The following is a 27,019-nucleotide window of genomic DNA, read 5'->3' as shown; positions in this document are numbered from 1 at the left end:
CACTGAGCTCAGACTTGAACAAAACCAATTTTTCAGACTAAAGAGCAATGAAACTTAAAAGTCAGGACAAGAAACAAAAGTGAAAGTGAACTCTTACGCCACATGTGGAAAGTACAAGTTTGAAACACACAAACAGGTAGCACAGACGCCAGCGGAGCAGCACAGAGAGCAGCAGTCATGCATCTGGAGCCCAAACTCAGACTTGAAATTATCTCAGAGGTCCTTGGGAGAGAAATTCAAGCCTTTGACAAGACACGAGGGACACAGGCTGATGTTTTGTCTGTTGATGAATTTCATCGCAGCAACATCTTAGGTAATGAAGACTCATCTCCAAGGAAAAGCTTCCTCAACCCGGAGGATTTCTTTGACCCTAAGTATGACTACGACTTCACGGGTCACTCTGGGTCAACCACCTTCGAGAGAGGAAATGAGCCTTATGCACGCCCGTACGGGTGGTACCGCATGGCCCTAAAGGTCAAGGGCAAATACCCAGATGGAGACTCGTGGCTGGGCAGCAACAGGTGGAGGAGTCACTCTGACCCAGAAGAATGGCCCGTTTCCTATCACGGCACAGGCTTAGACGGAGCAAAAGGCATCATCACCAGCAACTACAAGGCAGGATCCAGAGCCATGTATGGAAGAGGAATCTACTCCACGCCAGATATTAATGTGGCTCAGCGAGAGCTCTACGCCAAGACTTTCTGGTCAAAGACGACAGGGAAACGTTACAAGGTGATCCTGCAAAACCGAATCAATCCTGACAAGAGAGAGCTTTGCACCATGAAAGATTACTGGCTCATTCCTGTTCCAGAGGGATCGCCTGCCAGTAAGGAGCAGAGGATCGTGGAGAGCTCTCTCAGACCGTACGGCATTCTGATTAAGGAAATAAAAAATGATGACGATGTTTCTTTTGCTGGTGCTGCTGATGATGAAGAAGAAGAAGAAGAAGCTGCTGGTTCTTATGCTGCTGATGCTTACGCTGCTGGTGCTTATGCTGCTGCTGCTGAGCCGGAAGGATTCTGTGCAATTATTTAGCTGCTGTTTTTGTCAAGTAGCAGTTTAAATTTTTAAACTGTATAAAATGACAATCAAAGCTGGATTCAATGTTCCACGTGTCTATCTTCTTTCTGGTTTGTTCTTCTGATTCTCTGTTAGATCCTCGCTGATTGAGAGTTCTACACCACCAATCAATAATTTTCACAGTATGTACACATATATTGACAGGTATTTGCCCATTAATTACAATTTGAATATATAAATGATTGAATACTATTGTCCTCTGGAAAACCCGATGTCATGAAAAGGGATTTTGTATGTTTTTCAAGGGATCATAACTCATAGTGTAAACAGTATCTAAATGTAAAAGTCCCACTGACTCTGTTGTTTTATCTTCTTATTCAATTCATGAATCAATCTGTGAATCAGTTTTGTAAGTAAAAGTGGATTCTAGTAGTACGACTTGATCGCTTTGTTTTGTGTAGATTTGGCTTAAGGGCTTTATGTCTTTGACAGATGAATCAGCAATCTAAATAAATCTATTTTGACAAAATACTGTGAATGTTTGTGTGTGTGTGTGTGTGTGTGTGTGTGTGTGTGTGTGTGTGTGTGTGTGTGTGTGTGTGTGAATTCATAAGCAAATTCAGTTTTACTGGAAACAGAAACTATAGCTGTGATCAAACCTCATAACCACACTTGGATCACAGCCATTCCACACAGCATCAGCTGATCACACACACCCACACACAACTATATCACAAAACAAGCACCTAAATGACAGTGAGCGTCATGTCTGTGCCATGCTGCCACACCTAAAACAAACAATGCTTGTGTCGTCTGCACACACAAATAAATAGGTGTAGATGTCCTACATACAATAGGTGTGTGTGGGTTTGGGTGTTTTCCCAGGAGAAAACCTTCAGTCAGCACGTTTGAAAGTGTTGAGGTTAAAGCACATAATAAATAATCTGGAGCCTGCGTGTGATTATTTGTTACTTTAGGAATAGGAGACACGACACACACGATGATAAACACACACTGAGCTCAGACAAAACCAATTTTCCAGAATGAAACTTACATTTTTTACCTACATTCCACCTCAGAATAAACAGCAATGAAACGTATAAGACACTGTAGGACAATATACGGAAACGAAAGTGATCTCTTACGCCACAGGTTGAAAGTTTCGAAAAAAGCAAACAGGATGCACAGACGCCAGCTGAGCAGCACAGAGAGCAACAGTCATGCATCTGGAGCCCAAACTCAGACTTGAAATTATCTCAAAGGTCCTTGGAAGAAAAATCAAAACTTTTGACAAGACACGAGGGACACACGCTGATGTTTTGTCTGTTGATGAATTTCATCGCAGCAACATCTTAGGTAATGAAGACTCATCTCCAAGGAAAAGCTTCCTCAACCCGGAGGATTTTTTTGACCCTAAGTATGACTACGACTTCACGGGTCAGTCTGGGTCAGCCGCCTGCGAGCGAGGAAATGAGCCTTACACACGCCCGTATGGGTGGTACCGCATGGCCCTAAAGGTCAAGGGCAAATACCCAGATGGAAATAGGTGGCTTGGCAGCATTGGATGGAGGAGTCACTCTGACCCAGAAGAATGGCCTGTTTCCTATCACGGCACAGGCTTAGACGGAGCAAAAGGCATCATCACCAGCAACTACAAGGCAGGACCCAGAGCCCTGTATGGAAGAGGAATCTACTCCACGCCAGATATTAATGTGGCTGAGCGAGAGTGCTACGCCAAGACTTTCCAGTCAAAGACGACAGGGAAACACTACATGATGATCCTGCAAAACCGAATCAATCCTGAAAAGAGAGAGATCTGCACCAAGAAAGATTACTGGCTCATTCCTGTTCCAGAGGGATCGTCTGCCAGTAAGGAGCGGAGGATCGTGGAACGCTCTCTCAGACCGTACGGCATTCTGATTAAGGAAATAGAAAGCGATGATGATGATGATTAAGAAGATACTGTTGCTGTTCCTTATGAGGTTGGTTATGATGAAGACGACGCTGTTGGTGTTGGTTCTGACGTTGACTATGATAAAGGTGATGATGATGCAGGGCAGGAAGAATTCTGTGTAATTATTTAGCTGCTGTTTTTGTCATTTAAAAGTTGCAGTTTAAATTGTGAAACTGCAGAAAATGAAGATTAAAACTGAATCCAAAGTTCCACGTCTCTTTCTTCTTCCTGGTTTGTTCTTCCGATGCTCTGTTAGATCGTGTCTGACTGAGTTCCGCCTTTCTTACGAGACCATTCAATATTTTTGTCAGTATGTGTGTATGAATCTGAATTACAGACAAAAAAGCTCCCTGAGGAGGAGGCAAGGAAAACAGGAAAACTCTTCACAAGAAAGCTTTTAAAGCAAGCATAATCAACGGAGTGTTCTAGAAGTGAAATCTGGAGCCTGTGTGTGATTATATGTTTCTTTAGGAACAGGAGACACGACACACACGATGATAAACACACACTGAGCTCAGACTTGAACAAAACCAATTTTTCAGACTAAAGAGCAATGAAACTTAAAAGTCAGGACAAGAAACGAAAGTGAAAGTGAACTCTTACGCCACATGTGGAAAGTACAAGTTTGAAACACACAAACAGAGAGCACAGACGCCAGCGGAGCAGCACAGAGAGCAGCAGTCATGCATCTGGAGCCCAAACTCAGACTTGAAATTATCTCAGAGGTCCTTGGGAGAGAAATCAAAGTCTTTGACAAGACACGAGGGACACAGGCTGATGTTTTGTCTGTTGATGAATTTCATCGCAGCAACATCTTAGGTAATGAAGACTCATCTCCAAGGAAAAGCTTCCTCAACCCAGAGGATTTCTTTGACCCTCAGTATGACTACGACTTCACAGATCGGTCTCTGTCTGCTGCCTGCGAGAGAGGGAATGAGCCTTATGCACGCCCGTACGGGTGGTACCGCATGGCCTTAAAGGTCAAGGGGAAATACCCAGATGGAGACTGGTGGCTGGGCAGCAACAGATGGAGGAGTCACTCTGACCCGGGAGAATGGCCCGTTTCCTATCACGGCACAGGCTTAGTGCCGTTGTTGTGTGTGTTTAAACTACATAGATGGAAGGTCATGAAAATGTTAAATATCCATTCACATGTAAGACTATGAACCTGAATTACAGACAAAAAAGCTCCCTGAGGAGGAGGCATGGAAAACAGGAAAACCTGTATCAGAACAGTAACAACAGCTCAGCTGCTGCAGAGTTTAACCTCTTTCCCTTTGCTATGATAATAAAGTGACAAAGGACAAAAACACATCTGATGAAGAAAGAATCTCTTCACAAGAAAGTTTTTAAAGCCAGCATAATCAACAGAGTGTTCTAGAAGTGAAATCTGGAGCGTGTGTGTGATTATTTGTTACTTTAGGAACAGGAGACACAACACACATGGTGATAAACACTAACTGAGCTCAGACTTGAACAAAACCAATTTTTCATACTGATCTTGATTCAAGTTTCTGTTAAGAAAAAGAATAAAACTTTTATTTTTAAGTTTCATTTAAAAATAAACCACCTCAGAATAAACACCAATGAAACTTAAAGACGCTACAGGTCAAGAAATGAAAGTGGAAGTGAACTCTTACTCCACACACAAGCAGGTAGCACAGACGCCAGCTGGGCAGCACAGAGAGCAGCAGTCATGCATTTGGTGCCAAAACTCAGACTTGAAATTATCTCAGAGGTCCTTGGGAGAGAAATCAAAGCCTTTGACAAGACACGAGGGACACAGGCTGATGTTTTGTCTGTTGATGAATTTCATCGGAGCAACATCTTAGGTAATGAAGACTCATCTCCAAGGAAAAGCTTCCTCAACCCGGAGGATTTCTTTGACCCTCAGTATGACTACGACTTCACAGATCGGTCTGAGTCAACCACCTTCGAGAGAGGAAATGAGCCTTATGCACGCCCGTACGGATGGTACCGCATGGCTCTAAAGGTCAAGGGGAAATACTCAGGTGGAGACTGGTGGCTGGGCAGCAACAGGTGGAGGAGTCACTCTGACCCGGGAGAATGGCCCGTTTCCTATCACGGCACAGGCTTAGACGGAGCAAAAGGCATCATCACCAGCAACTACAAGGCAGGACCCAGAGCCCTGTATGGAAGAGGAATCTACTCCACGCCAGATATCAATGTGGCTCAGCGAGAGCTCTACGCCAAGACTTTCTGGTCAAAGACGACAGGGAAACGTTACAAAGTGATCCTGCAAAACCGAATCAATCCTGAAAAGAGAGAGATCTGCACCAGGAAAGATTACTGGTTCATTCCTGTTCCAGAGGGATCGTCTGCCAATAAGGAGCGGAGGATCGTGGAACACTCTCTGAGACCGTACGGCATTCTGATTAAGGAAATAGAAAACCATAAGGATGAAGATGATGATGATGTTGGTTATGAGGTTGACTTTGATGAAGACAACGCTGTTGCTGTTCCTTATGATGCTGACTACGATGAAGACAACGCTGTTGCTGTTCTTTATGATGCTGACTACGCTGAAGAGGACGCTGTTGCTATTCTTTATGATGCTGACAACGCTGAAGACGACGCTGTTGCTGTTCTTTATGATGCTGACTACGCTGAAGACGAAGCTGTTCTTTATGATGCTGACTACGCTGAAGAGGACGCGGTTGCTGTTCTTTATGATGCTGACAACGCTGAAGACGACGCTGTTGCTGTTCTTTATGATGCTGACTACGCTGAAGAGGACGCTGTTGCTGTTCTTTATGATGCTGACTACGCTGAAGAGGACGCGGTTGCTGTTCTTTATGATGCTGACAACGCTGAAGACGACGCTGTTGCTGTTCTTTATGATGCTGACTACGCTGAAGAGGACGCTGTTGCTGTTCTTTATGATGCTGACTACGCTGAAGAGGACGCTGTTGCTGTTCTTTATGACGCTGACTTCGCTGAAGACGAAGCTGTTCTTTATGATGCTGACTACGCTGAAGACGAAGCTGTTCTTAATGATGCTGACTACGCTGAAGGCAACGCTATTCTTCATGATGCTGACTACGCTGAAGGCGACGCTATTCTTTATGATGCTGACTACGCTGAAGGCGACGCTATTCTTTTTGATGCTGACTACACTGAAGGCGACGCTATTCTTTTTGATGCTGACTACACTGAAGGCGACGCTATTCTTCATGATGCTGACTACGCTGAAGGCGACGCTATTCTTTTTGATGCTGACTACACTGAAGACGAGGCTATTCTTTATGATGCTGACTACGCTGAAGCTGAATCCTTTTTTCTCTCTGGTTGGTTCTTCTGATTCCCTATTAGATAGTGTCTGACTGAAAGTTCTACCATTCAATATTTTTGTCAGTATGTTTGTTTTTCAAGGGATCATAACTCATAATCACAACTCATTAAGGTGTCTATACATTAAAGTCATATAGGACTGTATTTATTTTCTTTGTTTTAATATTATTATTCAATGTATGAAACAATCTGAATCAGTTTGATGAGCAAAAGTGAATTGTTACTCTGCAACCAGATTTGTTAAATTTTGTGTAGATTTAATCTAAATAAATCAATAACAGGAAAAATACTTTGAAGGTGTGTGTGTGCATGTGTGTGTAAGTGAAACAGGAAATGCTGTGTCAGAGCCATCACAAGAGCTCAGCTGCTGCAGTTTCCCTTTACCACGACAATAGACTGACAAAGCACAAAAACACGTCTGACGAAAAGAGTCCCACCACGTGAGGGGGGGAAAGGGGGGGGGGGGGGGGGGAGAGAGAGAGAGAGAGAGAGAGAGAGAGAGAGAGAGAGAGAGAGAGAGAGAGAGAGAATGTACCTCTTAATATGTAGTTCTGGTAGTTCTGATCAGCTTCTGCTCCCACCTTGATGAGACATGTCAGACCTTCAGCCATCACAAACTCATGGACCAGGTCCTTGTCATCCTGAGAGAGAGAGAGAGAAAGAGAGAGAGAGAGAGTAAATATTCCACCTGAATACAAGCAGTTGCATTCTCTATTATCACCGCACGGTGGCAGTAATGTGTAAGATTTGGGGTTTGATTGCTCCAGTTCCTTCTCGCGCACACACACACGCACGCACGCACGCACGCACGCACGCACGCACGCACACACGCACACACACACACACACACACACACACACACTTCACATTTCAATGAACATGTGTTTTGCAATGTGCAGATGACAGCATTGCATCTCTTATAAACAAAAACAACCTTAAAGCAGAAAACACTTAAATGCTGCTTTCAGCCTTGTAACTGATCAAACGGATCAATTAATAACCATAACCATTTGAGATTGACTTAGTTTAAATGCTCTCTTGATTTTGAATGAACGAAGTAAACACACAGACCCACACACACAGACCCACAAACACCCATGCACTGTTACAAACATATGACACACAAACACACGGACAAATGCCACATCGCCTGTCATCAGTGGCCACGGCAACAAATTGTGTCCTCTAGAACAACAAAGCGGCAGACACTTTGCGTAAAATCCAAGCGTGTGTGTGTGTGTGTATGTGCGCGTGTGTGTGTGTGTTTACCTGGAAGATTTGCTTCAGAGAGAAAAGTGCTCGCCTCAAGTCTCGTCCGTTAGAGTTGTAGAGTTTCTCTGCAGAGGGGGACACACAAGCAAAGACATTAAGACGGGTTACTTGTGATTCTTGAAGTGTGTTTGCTCCATCAGTACATCTGGTACACCTCAGTCCACCAGATCTAGATCCTCATCCAGATCTGCACCAGCTGGAAGGGGGGGGGGGTCACACCTACTGGGAGATCACCTTGGGGGGGGGGGCTTGTGTATGTTCTTGTTCAGATCTCCTTGCTGGTTTTTGAAATGGATCCAGATCTGGAGAAGCACTAAAATGTAACGAGTTCCTCCATGCATCATACTGAACCGGCCCAGCACGTTCATAACGGTTCATAACACGGGAGGAGGTAACGTCCACACACACACACACACACACACACACACACACACACACACACACACACACACACACACACACACACACACACACACACACACATACACACACACACATACACACACACACACACACACAATAATTCAACATATAGCAACAATGCAACACGGGTGAATTAAACTTTGATCCAAAATTTGTATCAGCTGTGAAAAAGCGACACGGTCATTCTGAGACGTGAGTGACGCTTCAATGCGAGCCCATGGAACCAATCAGAATGCACAGCTCTGATCACCTGAGGCAGCCACTTCATCACACACTTTCACTGCATACTCAGTCACAGTGCATAACGTGCATGGGTGTCTCTCTCTCTCTCTCTCTCTCTCTCTCTCTCTCTCACACACACACACACACACACACACACACGGACAGAGACACACACACACACACACACACACACACACACACACACACACACACACACACACACACACACACACACACACACACACACACACACACACACACACACTGGGCTGGTGATTACAGCTCTGTTGGAATGTTAATGAACTGCTGGCCCGGCTTCAGCAGTGAGGTATTCAGGTCACGACACGGAAAGAGCTCGGATTAGGAAGCAGCGGCTACAGGCTTTCATAAAACACAACAGTGACACTAAACCTTTATCATTTTCAATCTTTCAACTGCAACATCATTAATATGTTCCTGTTGAGCATTTGAAAGAGCATGTCAAAGTTTACAGTAGGTAGCCACAATGAGCGCCATATTTCGTGTTTCCTGCTGTATCACTACGATAATCCAACCATAATCTGGGATTAGAGGCGTCCCTGTGATACTCTACTGTACATGGTGTTTGTGGGATGGAGATACATGAGAAGGTACAGAAGGTTTAGTGTCAAAGGTCAAACACTTTAAGAGGAACGCCTTTGTATCTCAACTCATTACTTCAAGCAGAGGAGCGTTCAGATTTCAAAAGTATGATATGAAATCAATCGGGGCTCAAATGTGGTGGTGTGTGTCCGTTCTGTGCATTCGTACATGATGGGTAAATCCTACAGTATCAAGCGTATGGAGGTAAAGGCAGGGGGGACGCCGGTGGACACACCCCAAGACGAGGCCTGTGTCCTGGCTACGAAGCCAGGCTGTCTGTCTTCCTCGCCTGGAGCTCAGTGAAAACGTTTCTAAGGCAAGCGAGGCCAAAGCCACGGCCAGGGTCAAAACCATTATCATTCCATACACAGGGGAGAATTATAGGCCTGTCCGTCTCTGCATCTGTAGCTGCATTTCTACAAGCTAAACAGTGACAGTCATGAAATCCACCCGACTACAGACGACAGGGAAGAGTGGCTGGGAAAGGAAAGGAAAGGAAAGGGAAAGGAAGGAGGAGAAGGTGAGCACATGTACACATGTGCACATGTCTGAGGGAGGCCAGTTGCTTCCTGGGTAATCTAAAACTATAAGGAGGGATAGAGAGGAGGCTTCCAAACTCTTAACAGTGTAAGATTCGGAATTCCCCTCCTAAAATCTCTGCCTCGTTATTTTCGTCAAACGTCGCTCCGGTAGCTTCTTAACATCTAATTAGTAGCTGATGTTGAAGATTTTATTGTTTACCATACTGGCCTGGCAGCTCTAGGCAAAGAAAACAACCACAAACTTCCAACGTTATTGTTCTGGTGCCTTGCTCAACAGCACCTCAAAAGCTGCTGTTGAGCAAGGCACCGGAGCGGGGCCAAGATCGACAACAAACCAGTTAGATAAACTTTACATATGCTTCTATTCTTTTGTCCACTTTTTTTCTCGGCAATTCCGTATGGTCCCCATGGTTACCAGGCCGCCAGTTCGGTCTGATTTCCTCGCTCTTGTCTTCTATGGAAATGAAGTGTCCCTCTTGGGAACACTCTGGTGCGACCCCTGAGGGCGAGCGTTGCATGCATCCATGTTCTTCATCAAGCCATGAGTGGGCCTGTCAGGGTAACCTTTACACACGAGGCTGGCGGGCATCACGAGCACGTCAGTGGCAGCGATAAGGCTTGAGATAGGCTACATGCTTTCAGGTTCAACACCAGCTGGTCGAACAAAGCTACTGCACCAGCTGATGATCACTAAGAATCATCGATTACAACTTTTCCTTCATGTTATATCTAATTCCAGCTTGATAATGTGAGAATCAATATATCAAATTCAGTTTTTGGGACAGGAGGAGTTATGTTCTGCATGCTTTTGTGGCTGTAGGGGGCGCTATGCAAAGACAGGTAAACTGATCTTCCCGCCTGGTGCAAGCTTGACACCAACATAGACACGGCTGACATGACTCCTGTGTCATGTTTCCTTTCAGTCGCATATGAAACAAGCTGAACACGTAAAACTCAAGTTGTGAAAACAACAAAATAGAACTGAATTTCCATAATAAGTGCAGAACATGCATGAGAAATGGATGCTCTCCTCTGTTTTTGCCAAATCTACCAGATACAGAAACCCTTGAGTGCAGAAGCCGATGAGGGAAGAAGGGAAAGTGTCAGGATGGCGACTGTTGTTTGTACTCGTGTCCGTTTGCTGGTCAATCTCCTTTTTTCCTGGCTCCACATTTTATTATTGTCACAGGAAAAGCTGGAACGAACGGTCAGTGGGACGTGTCAGTGTGGCAACGCGTGTTCGCCGAGCGCCGACAGATGGATGAAGGAAAGAAAAGCTTCCATTTAAAGGTCCGCTTCACGTTTGAACCGTCTTGTTTAGTTCTCCCATGACCTCACACGCCCTGCAGAATACCTCAACCTAAATGACTCATTTATTCTCATATTGGGTCTTAACAAAAAGATATTTTTCTATGAGAACACAGACGTTTAGTAGGTTAGAATGCTCGAATCCCACTTGTTTCTGATAGAGATTTAGGAATGCCAAGTAATTACCAATGAATCCAATAGTGTCAACAAAACTATTACATTTTAAGAACAAAACAAGCATCTGTTATGTGTCTCTAAGCACTCTCGGCAATTCATTGGATTGTGTCGATTGAAGTGTCGATCTAGCTCTATAATTAGCGTTGTTGTGCTTGCGGCTTCATGGACGCTGGGCTCCGGTTGCTGCTGCTGTCTGAGCTCCGTTTACACTCTCTCACGCCTTTAACACTACAAGTGCAAATCCAACAAACGTGAAGTCATATTTATCTTATATCACCGGGCAAAGTGTCACAAGAGACGAATTCGCCACCCGACCCCAGCACGAAGAGATGAGGGTGTGTCTTTACAGTAAAGCCTGATATTAGAAACCACAGATTGAACAAACCAAACCAACTAAACTAGTAGGACCAGATACAAAAAAGTCTAGATTGCTGAAAATCTCATTAGGAGCAACTGGGCGTGGCCTTTATGGAAGAAATCAAGGAAAAACTACATTTGATTCTGTGATTTATCAGACCAATATTTCATGGGTTCTTCCCTGGATCATCTCCAACTTTCCCACCAAGTTTCATGAAAATTGGTTCATACTTTTTCCGGTAATGCTGCTGATAAACTTACCGACACATGGACAGAAACCAACACTGGCTGAACCATAACAGCCTCTGGTGTGTGTGAGGGAGCGTTTTGTGCAGCGATACGGGGATTCCCCTCAATGCCGAGGTCTTCTCCTAAGACGCTCAGCTTCTTTCATCTGCTCCTGCATAACCAGATTAGAGCTGTGACCCCTCAGCTTTGTCTAATCCCTGCATGTCACTGCACCAGCCACACATTTCCAAACAGGCAAACACACAGGCAGCAGGCTCAGGCCTTTATGCACAAGTGGACCTTTAATTTCAAAAATTCTATGTGCTTTGACCAGGGGGGGACTTTTTGAAAGTGACACGTTTGTATTACGTCACAGGATATTTACACTTAACCCCACGCTGAGGTCACCCAAGGGTAACATTGATCAGATGGCACAACTGTGTGTGGGTCAGGGGAGGGAGAGCGGCGGACATTTTAGAGTGACACAGCTGGTGGTCCCGCTTTAAGCAGACCTATAACCGCTGACTCGTGTTTCTGGAGGATTTCATTGCAACACCCCCCGAAAAAGCCCCCTAACCCGGCTGTCTGGGCCAATCAGTCATTTGGCTTTTAAACTGGGTCTTCAGTGGGATCTAAAATAAAGACGCGGTGGGCTCACAGGGTGTCACCACGGATGGCGGAGGCTTGGATTAATCCCAGGAAGTCTCTCCCTCTCTGTGCTGGCATCACGCTAAATATAGCCCAGCTGGGATCCCAACAGAACCCATGAAACATTAGGTTCAATCTTTGTTGGGGTCATGCAGTCCACAGGGAGCAGGGTACTGTAAACTCAAGGTCCGGCCTGACACTTAAAGGGGACGCAAGATTTCTGCAAAACATGTTTGAGCCTAAAGAAATTGAGCGTTGCTTGCTCAGGTCCAATGCAGCTGGCCAATCGGAGCTGAGCAAGCTTATCATGGGTGTTTGTTTTCAATCAGTGTGCACAGCGATGTATTTTTAAAATGCAGGTTAAAGAATTGCAAAGTCACTACCGTAGAGGACACGGCATAGTGATACATGGCAAAGTCAGATGATTCAAGGTCAAAGGTCATAGGAAAACGCTCTCTGAGGCAACGGAGATCATATTTGTATCCAACTGAACTCCTCAATTCATGTAGAGGGGCTTTTACATGTTCTAACACGTTCTACAGTCTACAGATCTGATATATGAATAACAAAAATCTCTAGAATGTAAATTAAGTTTGGATATAAATGTCCTGAATTTCTATTTAAAGATACTTAAAGAATGTATAAATATGTTTGATATGATCTAAAAATAGAAGTGGGTAGTAAATTCTCAAGTGTGCAAAAATAAACATCGGATGGACTTATTGAGGGTGTTTGCATGTGCATGTGTAAGTTTAGAAACTCTGAAACATGATCCACATGTGCGTGTAGGTTCACAGCTGTCATAACAAAGAAGCTTTTATTTACAGCGCGAGTGTCGTGTCAGTGCTGCCGTGTCAAGCCGCTCTCACACATCTGTGCCGTGCCATGTCCATTAATCTGTAGTTAAGGGGATAAATCCTGCATCGCTCTCCGGCAGATGCAGCTTTGGACGACGACGACGCATCGTTGCAGTCCCATGTCAAGCGAAGTGAAAAGGAAAACCTGGCAGACAGTGGAACGGGAGAGCGACGGATCAGGACAACTATTTTGCGACTGTCTATTTTCTGCGTGTTGGTCTTGGCTGACAGTGCGAGTCTCTGAGGCTGCTGATGGTACAGATGACGATAGAGGCCCCAGCACTCTGAGTGTGTGTGTGTGTGTGTGTGTGTGTGTGTGTGTGTGTGTGTGTGTGTGTGTGTGTGTGTGTGAGGAGTGAGGCACACAGAAACTGGGAAGAAAAGTGAGACCTCCAGACTTTGCCTGCTGGTTCTGTGATATTTAAGGAATGGCAACAAACGTGGACAGAGATTACGCTAGACTCAGCAACAGCACACAGACGCACAGCCAACACACATACAGTACAGTCACACCACGCCACCCCACCCTCCCTGCCCCCCACGCCCACACACACACAGTCGACTGTAAGCTGTCCTCACTGCAGCAGATGAAGGACATCAGCTGTGAAAGAACCTCAGCACGTCACACCTTCCAAAGAGGAAATTCACTGTCACTTCAACACACACACACACACACACACACACACACGCACACATCCTATCGCCTCTCACACCCCAAAGACCAAAACAGCCAGACACACTGGCAGCGCCCTTCACATGCCCCTGGCTGCCCACCCTCTCACACACACACACACACACACACACACACACACACACACACGGTAAACAGGAATAGCCACTCACAACACAAACACAAACATACCCAGCTTTTCTTAGACATACCCTCTGTTACCACGACGATGACAAGCTTCGCCTCAGCGCTGCTCTACTTTCTCTCACACATACACACACACTCATGCTGAGTTCATGGTCATCACATATTTGCAGTCTCATGCTTCCAAGTTGGAGGATGATTCAGTTGATTGATAGAGTGATAATTAATTCAACTAATGATTCATTTGCTTTTTTTGGTGGCACAACTACCAAATCAATGTTATCAATGCTGGAAAAAGTTTGATGAATCGGATGACGGTGGCTTTGTCAAGTTTTTGGTGCATTGTTTGTGATGAACACTTACATGAATACAGGTGTGATTAATGTGTGGAACAGGGGGGGGGGGAAGAGGAAGAGAGAGAGAGAGAGAGAGAGAGAGAGAGAGAGAGAGAGAGAGAGAGAGAGAGATTGGCTGTAGACAGGGAGAGTAAACAGAGGATATTGGAGGATCTGTGCTGCTTGCCTAGTGGATTATCTGAGTGAAATCTTCCTCTGACTCATACAACACTGGTCTGTTATTATCCTCCTCCCTTGTTTGTGTTTTGTCAGTGTGTGTGTGTGTGTGTGTGTGTGTGTGTCCTAAAGGAGCTATGATACATGGCAGAGGCATAAGGGGGTTAGTGTGGCATGGGTTGGTACATCTAAAGATAGAGGTTACACTTCACCAGGTCCACTCTTAGGCCTCCACCTGTTGCCTGTGAGGAGCATAGAGACCAGAGCGCCTCCACCAGCTGATGCTACACACAACAAGTTCCCCCCCTGCAACTTCAGGGCAACCGGCTCCAAACAAAAGGTGCGACTATACATCACGCCAGAAAATAACAGCTCAAATCTCAAGTCGGTGGGAGTTTTATTTTATGGCGTAATGGCAGAACGCCTGACCGACATCACTGACAGAAAGCTGTGAAAGTGAAACAGGCTGAGCATCGTGACAAACAGCAGACTGGCTCACAATGCAAACATTCATTTAAGAGCCAAAGTGAGAGATATATAAGAAAAAGTCAAGAAGTAGTTGGATTTCTTTGTGAGAAAGTTGTAAATATTAAAAGAATAAAACGTGTGTATCAAAATGAAAAACATGGAGGCTCTGTAGTTGAACTTTAGTATTGGTATAGTATAGCATTAGTTAGTGTTAAGACGTTAAAACAGTCGTGCTTGACTGCAACTTTTTTCTTGAAATATTACAAATGTATTCTCAAAATCTCAGTAGCTCAAATATTCTGTTGTAATTTTCCCTTCTCAGAGTGTTTCAGTTCATTTCACACTATTTCAGACCGACTCATTCAGGTGTCAGAGTGATGTCATGAGGAAAAGGATCCCCAAACACTTTCAGGTTAGAAACACTGGACTTGGACGTGTGTTACGTAAGTTGCTTGGGATTTCCTGGAATTTCCTAAAAGAAATCGTGCCTGAACCCCCGAGTGTCTATTACAGGCGTCAAAACAGAACCAAAGACTTCACTGTATCCCTCTCCTCTCCTCTCCTCTCCTCTCCTCTCGTCTCCTCAGAGCTATGACATAACTTGCGGAGCTCCTGGCCAGCTGCTGGTCTGTCTGGCAGGTGCATTTCCTCCTTGCTTTGTTTTTCCCTTGTGTTTCCCTCTCTAATTGATTCACCATTACCCTGGAAACCCCCCCTCCCCCCCGGTCCCTCTCCACACATGCCCAAAACCCATCATCCCTCTTAAAGCCCACGGCTGGATCCAATGCCAAGCCCGCAGATCCTCCAGTGCATTCTGGATGTTTAGCTTTTGGTAATTGTAATGTTTTATTACATTATGTAATACTTTCAAAATGATTAAAACAGACCAGCCAGAGGTTTGCTCAGGCACACTCGGGTGCAGATATGTACACACACAAGGACAAGCCTAGACGTAAACTCACGGACGTAGACGTGCGCACACACACACACACATTTATGGTTGATGTATTTCTTCCAGTAAGTGCAGTGAGGCCTGGGAGAGCAGAAACCCCAAACAGCCGCTTGCTATCCCACAGCAGAACAGTTGGGCTGCTCGTGTTTGTCAGCATAACTGGAGCCCTGGGAAAACCCTGCCACATCCACACAGAGCCGGAACGCACAGACAGGACTCGCAAAAAGGATCAGAGTCGCAGAGATGCTCAACGTGCAGCGCGGACAGCAGGGCCAAACCATAAAAGCTGAAACAACCACATACTATTTTTAACACGTATAATGATGGAATTATGCAGCCTGACACTAAAAACCCAGTGTAAACAAAGCAATATTCATAGCTGTTGTTGTCGTTGTCAGCTTACTGGCACAGATGGAAATAGTTGCTGCAGACTCCAATTCTATACATTTATGTAACTGTGAGTGACTGTAGGACAGGTTAGACAGGCAGTTCCTTAAAGGGACCCGGTCTAAATTTACATCTGAAATGAGTCACTGATGTAGGTTGGAGCTTTTTTTTTTTGATGTTTGGTGTCCTGTGATCCGGTTCGTAGGACTTTGAACAAACCCCAATGGAACCACGATGCTGCTTATTCAACAGCACAAAGGTCGCGTTCCCTGGGTTCAGGTCCAATCAGAGGCCTACTGACGGAATCACTTGAGCAGACAGACGTGGTCATTTCCCACCAAACAGGTCCAAAACTGGTCAAACTTACATAAATCAATGTCAGCCCGGTAGTTCAGAGGTAAATGTCGAGTATCGCTTTAAGAGAGCTCCTGGAGAACAGCTGCAGCATGGATGCATGATATGGACCCCCTACAAAGACTGCTGCTGTCCAATTATTCCACCACCACAACTGCTCTTCACCTCCATCCCTTATGCCCCATCACGCCATCTCACCACCTCCCTCAGCGGTGAGCAAGGCATGACTCATGTGGGTGTAATGCTCTCAGTTACTCCTCTGGGTTTCGGCTGCTGGTGAGGGCAAAGCGAAAATAGTGAGTGACTTTCTTATTCAACGACTATAATCACAGGTGTACGAAGCGAACACAAACACACACACACACAGATCAAGATATCATGGCTAAGTAGAGATAAATCGGTGTGAGCGGCAGGTCTAAACTTGTATGGAAGTTCACAAACGTAGCAAAATGTATTTGTTCCCTGGCACACGAGAGATCACCGGGCTCAGCTTCATCGAGCTGAAGCCACAGGTGTGTTTGAGAACAAAGAGTCATGTGCTGTGTGTGTGTGATGCTGCGCAGAGTAAATATAGATCTACAAAGCACAGTGGGCAGGCCAGGAAAAGAAAGAAATTCAGAGGTTCAACACGGATGGAAAGTTTCACCACAAGGAGATGAAGGGACCAAGTCTACAGGCTCACTGCAAAATGTACAGTATGACAGAACCAGCTGACTGAAACATTCACATGCTTGAGTAAATCCATTCACAATCACATAATCTAGATATGCTACTAAAAAAGAATCTATTCATATCCTTAGTCAAGTAGGCGTTTTATACTGTATATGTCCCGCAATGCTGGAAGGGACATCCTTTAGGTAAGCACAATAACAGTCCCCCTTTCCAATTTCCAGTGTTACAGCGTCACTCAGTGGACAGTCTGGGTTCAGTACATATTTCATGCAACCTGGAAATCCCCTTAATGATCTGTGTTCAGTTTTGTTTCCTACTTATCGAGTTTGTTTATATTTGAACCAGGTTCAGCTCAGGCAAACGGAAAATTCAGAGCGCCACACACTCATAACGGATGAAGAGTCAACGAGGCCGGAGTCTTTAGTAATCAGAGCCTGTTTAGGCTTAGAGCAACATGGATATTGCAGCGCAGCTCGTCAGCAAAGCCATTTAACGTGTCTGGAGGTTTACGACTCCAGCAACCACAGATGTCTTACACCCCCCCCCCTTCCCAACCAGGTCAATACAATGCATTATCTCCCTGTCACACCACGCCGTTACCACACCTTATCCCAAGACCAGGCTGCCCCCCCCTCCACCAAGAACAACGACTGCTGCACAATTATCACCCGAGACCACCATGTCAGCTATTTACAAAGATCACAGAAACCTTTGCAGTGCTCAAATCCTGGAGATCAAAACTGTAATACTTTGATTTGGCTGTAAGTTTCGGTTTCAAAATGGATGAGAAAGCAGAAGTCGGGTAACAATCAGCCAGGAGGAGAATTCTATTCCGCTGAAAGTGTAAAGGGAGGATTGAGAGCATGGAAAGAGATCAAACGCAAGCTGACACATTTTTCGACAAGCTGCTAATTTGTTACGCAACAGCACAACAAGGGAAAATCTGAGCCAATCAACCAGAGATCCGTCGCAACCTCTGACCCCGCCCCCTTCCTCGCGGCACTGCAGGGGCTCGTTAAAGACGGATAATTGGACACAGAAATCCATCATTGAAGCCAAATTTTTTAAAACGGGCTGAATTCCACAGCTAAGTAGTGACGGACTGAGCGAACTCCCAAACACATGCCAGGTCCACATCCTGCTGCATATCCGGTTTGGATATTCCTTCCTCCATTTCACCTCTGTTCCATCAATTTTATCCCGGTTTTCCCACATTTCCTTCAGTATTAACCCGATTACTGCCGCTCAGTTACTCATTTATCCTCTCTAACAGGTTTTCTGCCATCATGCTTCCTCTCACGCTGAAACCTTTCACATTTGGTCTTCCTCGCATGTTTCTGTGCTGTCAACACTGTCTAAAGATAACACCTTCCCTCAGTCACCCCTGTCCAGGCCTCAGCCAAGGCCTACAACAGCTCTGCAGCCATAGAGGCGACTAAAATTAACCCTGAAACAAGGGAGTCTGATTGGTAATCTGACAACGGGCAGGACAAACACTGGGTTTGAAATTCTGGACTTTTCCAGACTTCTCAGATAAAGTTTAAGACAGAAGAGGAAGATTAGATTTCACATTTTTATGAAGCAAATGGATTAGATGTTTCATGTACGTTGCATGTAAACTTGTAGGTGCTGAGACCAAACCAACACAAGTGGAAACAGTGAAAGAGCAGCAACAACACAGTTTTGCTCAATTCTTCCATTTTCCAGACAAATGACAAACTCTGATGAAGTAAACGAACACAGCCACACTTCAGGCGATTCGAATGATGTGCTGGTAACAAGGATCAACTGCTGCACCCTTTAAAAACATTTGAACTTGGCTAATTCCATGTCTAACACACACACACACGCACACAGATACACACACATGCATACGCAGACACAGTCACTTCTTTGCTGACAATGCCAAAGTGTCTGCCTCGTCACATGCAAAGCCACACTAATGAACACACACACACACACACACACACACACACACACACACACACACACACACACACACACACACACACACACACACACACACACACGCATCACTGAGCATCCTTATTCCCAAACTGGTGTGCCGGTTTGTAATTAGATTTTTCCGTCAGCAGCGATGCCAAGGCGTTTTCAGAGTTAGGCTGTCTGAGCCGTTAGATTATATTCGTTTCTTGAGCGTCGTAGGCTTTGTGGACTTGAAAGCAGATCAATGAATGAGAAAAGAAACCTGGAAACCCTCAAATCCTGGGATCTCCCTGACCTTTGACATCAGAGCAAACACAATCCTAATCCTCGTCAAAGACAGAAAATGCTAGATTAAGGAAATTGTTTCTCGTCTGTAGACTGGACTTAAACTAGATGATTACATGCGTGTTACATGCAGCAGAATTACAAACCCGAGCATGGAGTCGCTGCTGGGTTACTGACCAACATCTGAGCTAAATCTGGATCTAATGAGCAAAACCCTCTACCGTCAAAAATCAGGTTTAGGATAAGATAAGATAGAACTTTCACTGGAGTTTTCACTCCTGCTCTTCAAAAGCAGATGCACCACATGTGTCCATGATGCAGCTCTGTATTTAACAAGTCAAGTGTGTGAGTGCGTGTGTGTGAGAGAGAGAGCGAGAGAGAGAGCGAGAGAGAGAGAGAGAGAGAGACAACAACATCTGTCAACATCAACAGTCACAGACATTGAAGCACGATAACAAAAAGGGTGGTATTTTCTTACAGTGTGTGTGTGTGTGTGTAGCAGGTGGCTTCAGGCTCGGGTCACTTCCTCTCATCCCCTTAAGAGCAGGACTCATCCGTCTCAATCAACGCCCCCCTGTGACTCTTATTAGATGCGCCACTCCACTGGACAGACGGACTTTAATCTCACGTGAAAAGAAAGAATAATAGACAATGTGAGAATTACTGCTGTCAAAAACCTCTCAGTGATCTAATCTAGTTTATCTCCCTCACATATTAAACAAAGTCTGCAAACGGGGGGGGGGGGATTATTTTACTATTTACCAGCCAAGTTTGACAAAAAGCTGCTGAAATGTCTTTTATTGTCCCACATACAGCGACCTTTCACCCCGCCAGGCTCCTAACCAATCCGAGCCGCCGAATCCGGCATCCAGATTTAGCAGCGCTATCACTGGCATGGAGAATGTTGACCATGCAGATAGGGCAGGCAGGACAGGAGTGAAGGGAGCCAGAGGAGAGAGATGTTACTGAATGAAAGAAGGACAGAGGAAGGCTGTGGGCCACCTGGTGTGATAGCCAACAAGGTCTTATTATACACACTTAATTATGATGCACACTTCTTATTCTACAGTCATCGCTGAAGTCGTTAATGTAGCAGACATCCGGGAGACTTTGGTTTTTCTCCTCTTCATCATGTCAAGGGTGCCACAATGTGAGTCACTAATAGGTGAACGTCCGCTTTTCAAAAAGCTGCCACCAAAATGCTTACACGCCTCCTTTCACAGACACACACACACACACAAACACACACACTCTTGGCTCTCTTCTGTCAACCCACATAAAACCTTCCACCATGCACACATAATGCAATTACTGACACGATCATGGAGCTGTGAAGAATGAGGAGAAAGTGTTGATGGCTTCAGAGTGGGAGGTCCTCAGGCCTCAGGTTGAACCATATGGAAACCCCTGGACAGCCATACGAACACGCGGTACATTGTGTTCTCGGGCTTGCTGATGTGTGTGTCTGCACACGTGTGCGTGTGTTTCTGTCCAGGGAGAAGTGTGTGTTAAACACATATATAAACATGTCACACAGCACTCACCGATGCAGGAGTGCACACGGACCGTCAGCTGGGTCCGTAAAACAACACTGTGCTTCTTCCCTCTGGACCTGGGGGGGGGGGGGGGTAGAGAGAGAGAGAGACAGAGGTAGAGAGAGAGAGAGGTAAGTAAAATGCATGATAAGCAGATTTTGTATTTCTAAAAAAAGCTGTTTTTTATGTGGGACATTGTCAACGTGTCAAAGCTGGAGGTCCAAACCTATAGAAACTTGTTGATGTGGACATGAAACACATTTAAAATGTAAGCGCCTACACACACGCACACACACACACACACAGTGTTATTGTATTCTGTACAGTGAGTGTTGTGCCGCCATCAACGTTTTCTTTGTTATCTGTTTGTATTGCTATGTCAGGTTTGATCCAGGTGGCCAATCAGAGCGCAGCAGGAATAAAGGGAAGCCAGCCTGAAAGTACCTGATACTGGGCTCTTTGCCCTAAGGCGTGCACAGTAGTGCTGCAGGGAGAGTAAAGGAGGAATGAAACCCTGTGAGGACTGAAGGATTGAAATCTGTGTAATGTGAATTTGACACTTCACTTTAGAAACAAGATAAAGGCTAATTTGCATAAAATGATTAAATAAATAACAGTACATTCCCAGAAATATCAATCAAATCTAAACAAATAAATAAATACACACACATAGTTGGATTGATATCAGGAATGCACAGTAAACTGACTGACTGAGCTTCTCTGTATATGAACTTACATGCTGTTATCCCAACACATCATCTGCTTCTTTGAGGGAAACAAACTTAACATAAAGAAAATATCATTGTTATTCTGAATCTGGTGATTATGTTATGATGGACATTTTATGCCGTAAAGACTTCGGCATGTTAGGAAGCGTGTAAACAGTCAGACTGCACTGGATACGCGCCCCTATACTGATACACATCTCTGAAGGACAGACAGCAGAACTGCAGGAGCAGACACAACACACACACACACACACACACACACACACACACACGCACACACACACACACACACAGTAAGCAAAATTCCAATGGGAATACAACACCCACGCACGCAAATGAAGGTAATTATGATGGCACAGCAAGGAATTTGACATGATCAGCTCCTCTAGTTCCCTCTCATCTTTAATCCTGTATCAGTGCACCCATCAGCTGTTTTTACTGTAATTTGGACGCCTGGACACCAAAGCTCGACTGTCTGTCTCCAAACCTTAGCTTCTGCCCACTGATCTCAAAGAGTGTATCAGCCACTTCTATCACTGACACACTGATAAAACACCGTCCGAGCACTGCGGTGATAAGACAACACTTATTACGCACAAATTTGCAACGGTAACAACTTGCAACGGCGACACACTGGCATCATAAACACAAGCTGGTGGGATGTAGATGGAGTTTCCTCACACACATGTTTTCATACTTTTCTAATGATCTGATCTGTGTGGCGGGGTTGTTTGCACTGTGGCCTCGGTTTGAGATCTGTTACCGCCGACTGAACAAAAGGTCAATCACAGGTTAAGAGTCAACCTTAAAGATGTAAAGGAGTCATTAAAAACTACTTTCAGGATGTGGAGAGGGAATGTGATTGGTTTATTCTCCTTTGACACAACATAAACATCACTCATACCTGGACACGCCCCAAAACAATGGCTTATTCATTTCCTGCTGGGCCATGACCTCATTGAGAATCTCACTTTGACAGGCCGTTCCAATCTAACCGGTTCCCCGTGTTCTAAGCCACTTCAAAGACACACACACACACACACACACACACACACACACACACACCTCTGTTCACCTGCCCATCATCCATCACAGGGGTTTGACAGGCGCGGCAGACATAGAGATACACACTTACAAACAAACAGACGTACACATGGAGACGAGCTCACTCTGTCTGCCATCACCTATCGTCCCCCTGAGCCGCGTCCTCAAACAGATCATCATACCTAAACACTCCACAAACACACACACCGTCACACACGTACACACGCAGCTTGTTAGCAGCTGCCTTTCTCTTGGCTGTGTGACAGAACTTTGTGTTTACAAAGGGCTTGGAGGCGACATCATCAGGGCCATGTTATCGGCTCTCGCAACCTGCATTTCTGATCGCAATGTTATTGTTATCTGGATTGTTAGCCAGTAAACTAGCTACAGCCTATAGCAGAACTATAAAGCTGACCAGACTGCAATAAACAATGAAGACAAAGCAGCTCTGTCGAACTAAGCCAACTCAATACAATTTGCATTGTGTTTGCATTATTTGAGCATTTACCTAAAACAAGCTCCTGTAACTTGCAACTTCCTTGATTAAGATTCAAATTATTATTCGATATCCTTCTTGCCGATAGAAGGATGTTCCTCAGTTTCACCTTTTCACATGAGGTGTTTTGGCTCAAACACATGTGTAACTGATGAATTAAGAAATAATTCACTGCCACACCTGAATGAATCATTTGCTGCACTTGAGAAATGCAACGATAAGAGCCCGAAACTTTCATTTGTGCCGTCCTGTGCAGAGGGAGGAACGGCATGTTTGTCCCGCTTTCCGCAGCATTTCATACTTTCTGTGAACTTGCACTTCCAAGTAACCAGCAGCTTATGATTCCTCTCGTTGTGAAACAATGAAGAAACTCAAAAAAGCTCTTTGTCTCAAACGATCAGATTTGTTTTGATGATGGCCAGTGTGTGTGTGTGTGTGTGTGTGTGTGTGTGTGTGTGTGTGTGTGTGTGTGTGTGTGTGTGTGTGTGTGTGTGTGTGTGTGTCTAAATCCTCCTCACCCTGTGTCGTCCTGCTGCTGGAAGCCCTCCAGCTCGTCCCTCTGCTCAGCCAGAGACGACTCCAGGTCCAGATAGGTGCCATTGTGGGAAAGCTGCAGCGTGCAGTCATCGAGCTGAGAAAGAAAAGAAGCGTCAACACATTTCTATACTCCATATTCAAAATGGAGTGGAACACGTCTCAACATGACCCTGCTGTGAACCAAACTGACCCAAAAGGCAGATTACACAGATTTCCAGGTTTTGTTTTGGAGTCTATTTTCAAACCTTTTCAATCTGTTGTGACTCAGTGTGCACGCTGCTGAACAAGTCATTTAGGTGCTTGCCTGCTTGATGACACCTTTCTGCTCTTTTCTCATTGGACAGCGGCAACACGATGAGTTGATTTACGCCCTTATTAAACTTTTGAGGATTTCTTAATTTTCTGAGAAGTGAACCTACGTTTTTGACGTTCACCCTTCGATAGCAAACTATAAAAATGAGAAAAATAACTAATATCTGAGCATTATACGCCCGCTTTAAAATAGCTTATCTCATCTGTAGCCAAGTAAGCAAGAAGAAGAATTCGCTTTGAACTGGATTCCGTTCCTTTACTGCATTGGATGGAATCAGGCCATACTTGCGCAGATTTTGGTCCCAAGCTTAAAAATCTGCATTTCTACCTAAAAAGGAGAGGAAAATGTGATGGAGCACTTAGGAGTAAAGAGTGGCATGTGAAATACTGCACACACACACAGTTCCAGGCCAGGGTGCGATGTACGTACATTAACTACCCACAGGAATGACACTTCTCTCTCAGCCCGCACTTTCTTACGCTCCCTCGCGACTCCTCTGCATCTTGTTTCACACCCGCTTTGAAACAATCTGAGGCTATAAAATTAAGTCGCTTTACAGGGTGGAAGAGGAGGGAGGGAGGTGGGTGGGGGGTGGATGGGGGTGATTGGGGGTAAGAACAAAAAGCAAAAGCGTGCACGGTGCTCTGCGGACGTACGTGTGCGGCGAGGGTTCTGTTTTAAGCATTACAGAGCTGTTAAGGGAATTAACTAGTGGAGATGTAGCAATAAAGCCTGCAGAACATGAAACCCAAAGCAGAGGGGGGACACGGAAAGAGAGGGAGAGTGATAGAGAGAGTGAGAGAGAGAGAGGGAGTACCAGCTCTGAGAAATATGACATTTTAATATTTTGTGCAGTTGTGTATTTGTTTTGCAGCAGTTTCCATGGATGAGAAAATAGCGTATGTATGTACATTGGCTTCTATACGTCTATACAGTCTTTCCCATGTACATAATTTACACACATTAAACCTCATAGCTTTAGTTATGAGAGAGGAAGAAGAACATTTCACTGCAGCTGATCTGAGGTGACGCCACAGTGCGGCCTGGGTCACACGTGACCCGACCTTCGCCGTGTGACCCTGCCAAGGTTTGAGACCAGGTGCAGAGTAACGCAGCCACACGTCTGTCTGGATCCACGTTTATAAGCTGAGTCACAAGCCGGGAGCAGGTGCAGCATCCATCATTGTGTTCTTACGAGGTGTGAACCAAGGTTAGCGTCGGAGGAAAACCGTCAGAAATGCATTTAAAAAATCGGTGGAACTGGAAATCCGAAAACTTGAAAGCAGAAATTCCGCTTTGTTACATCGCAACACCGACTACAACAGACAAGCAGGCGTTCAGATATGACTTCACTCCCAGTCAAAACGCAAATTTTAAAGAAGTGGGACTAATATGACCTTGGTATGAACTCCTCATTAAAGAAGCTTGTGTTTGAATGATGTACGATGAGTTAAACAACATTTCACGGCCCCCCCCCTGCTGTGCTGCCAAACGGGCCCCCAGGGCTGCTCCGGTCTGTCCGGTGGCTGCGTCACAACACCGAGAGTCAGAGAGACGGACTGTCGGATGGACTCTAACTAAATATACCCGGGCTATATTTACTCTGCTCCAGGGGCAGCAGCGTGCACGCAGGACGGGGGTGTGCGTGTCCGCAGGGGGCGCTGCCAAGGAGAAGCTCAGCCGCCTGTCGTTGTCACGTTGTAGATTCTTCTTCAGTCATTCGGGGTCAAAGGCTACGATAAGACAAATACCTGATGCATCCCAATCAAAAGACTGACAACAAGACAAAGAAATAAGAAATGCACAGAATACCAAAGTTTCTCAGTGGTAATAAAAGTATAAACTGTTATTTTTTCCCTCCACCCCTATTCTGACAAGGAGGCAGTCGATACTGGAACAACTCAAAGGAACCACGTCACTGACATCCTATGGATAGTCAAAATCTGTACATGTTTGGTGTCTTTGAGGAAGAGTTTTGTAGCCTGAACAGCTATTCGGCCATTTGCGCACCAACTGACCTCCTGATCAATTAAAGCTTCTTCACCCACTGCGTCTTCCTTGTTGTTCACCCTTTAAGAGCCATTACGGCGTCTGCAACCTGGTAAATCTCAGACTGACATCAGCTCTCATATAGAGGGAGGGGAGTTAATCACGCTCCGACCCGGTGCCCTGCTTCTTAAGAGGACCAAACTGATTCTTGTGCCCAATCTCCACCAAGACATCAGCAGATGGTGGAGGCCTTGAGTAACGGCGGGGGCGGCAGGGATTCCCACCGTCGCCTCTCATCTCAGCTCCATCTACGCTTTACTCCATCGTAAAAAGAAAACTGCTTGGACAGCAAGAAGCGAGCCCTTGACCGCCCTGTAACGCAATACGTGAGCGGTGCACCCTGTCTTTCCTAAAACACGTCTTCGGGGTAACGGGAGTAATAACAAAACAGAACACATCGTGCCAGAGGGAGCCGGGAGAAGAGGCGGCTCCAGAGGAGAACCACAAAAGTCTTCACACTGGAGGCTCCGGTCCGGCCCGGGGAAACACTTAGTGGCTAATATTCTTTACACTCATTTAATCAAACTCTCCCAGAGGAGCGGGCCCAGAGAAAAAGGGGGGTGGTGGGGGGGGGAGTAATTACTTCCACGTTAAAACAACACCCAGCCTGCTGGCGATCGCGGCGGGAGCGACGCTTAACGATGCCCTTACGTAACCGAGACACTCGCGGAGTTTTTTTAAAAGAGTTTAACGTTGCAAAAATCGGAGCCGGAGAGGATCTGACACTTTGAAGAGAGCGGAGGGGCGTGTTCAGCGCCGCCATTAAATCTCTCAATGTTGCTTTAATGGAAACACTTTGGTAATGAAATACAAGTGGAGCTGTGAAGTCTGTGGGCTTTGTTGTTTTTAGGCGAATGGGAATTTTCTCTCCCTGCAAAGCTGTACAGAGCCCAATGTTTTCGCTTTGTCGTTGAGTTAACTCAGCGCTCAGGTTTGCTGGGTTAAGATGGACTTTTTGGTCAGAGCTTCTTGGGGGGATGGAGAC

At 45.3% G+C, this 27,019-nt stretch overlaps 4 protein-coding genes across 5 annotated transcripts in view; 3 read left to right on the top strand and 1 right to left on the bottom strand.

The window, feature by feature from the left end:
- LOC143000505 (FH1/FH2 domain-containing protein 3-like) overlaps positions 1-27,019 on the bottom strand; it is a 66,264-nt gene that overhangs the window by 36,390 nt on the left and 2,855 nt on the right. For both annotated transcript variants that reach the window (XM_076149846.1, XM_076149847.1), the window contains exons 2-5: positions 23,654-23,766; positions 20,877-20,944; positions 7,556-7,623; positions 6,822-6,927 (exon numbers count right to left, since the gene is read on the bottom strand). In XM_076149846.1, the coding sequence (XP_076005961.1) occupies positions 6,822-6,927; positions 7,556-7,623; positions 20,877-20,944; positions 23,654-23,766 (355 nt within the window). The remainder of the gene's footprint in view (positions 1-6,821; positions 6,928-7,555; positions 7,624-20,876; positions 20,945-23,653; positions 23,767-27,019) is intronic.
- LOC143000510 (uncharacterized) lies at positions 123-1,290 on the top strand. The gene has a single exon (XM_076149852.1). It carries the CDS (start codon positions 178-180, stop codon positions 1,033-1,035), a length of 858 nt encoding a protein of 285 aa, XP_076005967.1. The 5' UTR covers positions 123-177; the 3' UTR covers positions 1,036-1,290.
- On the top strand, positions 2,207-4,051 carry LOC143000512 (uncharacterized). Its single transcript, XM_076149854.1, has one exon. It carries the CDS (start codon positions 2,241-2,243, stop codon positions 2,973-2,975), a length of 735 nt encoding a protein of 244 aa, XP_076005969.1. The 5' UTR covers positions 2,207-2,240; the 3' UTR covers positions 2,976-4,051.
- On the top strand, positions 4,630-6,589 carry LOC143000507 (uncharacterized). The gene has a single exon (XM_076149848.1). It carries the CDS (start codon positions 4,671-4,673, stop codon positions 6,294-6,296), a length of 1,626 nt encoding a protein of 541 aa, XP_076005963.1. The 5' UTR covers positions 4,630-4,670; the 3' UTR covers positions 6,297-6,589.

The sequence above is a fragment of the Genypterus blacodes genome, unplaced genomic scaffold (assembly GCF_046128005.1).
Source record: "Genypterus blacodes isolate CSIRO-AG114 ecotype Tasmania unplaced genomic scaffold, CSIRO-AGI_Gbla_v1 ptg000048l_1, whole genome shotgun sequence".
NCBI classification, from domain to species: domain Eukaryota; kingdom Metazoa; phylum Chordata; class Actinopteri; order Ophidiiformes; family Ophidiidae; genus Genypterus; species Genypterus blacodes.
This window is presented reverse-complemented; position numbering and strand designations above follow the sequence as displayed.

Coding starts and splice junctions, on each gene's coding strand:
- LOC143000510 (XM_076149852.1), top strand. CDS start 178: ATGCATCTGGAGCCCAAACTCAGACTTGAAATTATCTCAGAGGTCCTT.
- LOC143000512 (XM_076149854.1), top strand. CDS start 2,241: ATGCATCTGGAGCCCAAACTCAGACTTGAAATTATCTCAAAGGTCCTT.
- LOC143000507 (XM_076149848.1), top strand. CDS start 4,671: ATGCATTTGGTGCCAAAACTCAGACTTGAAATTATCTCAGAGGTCCTT.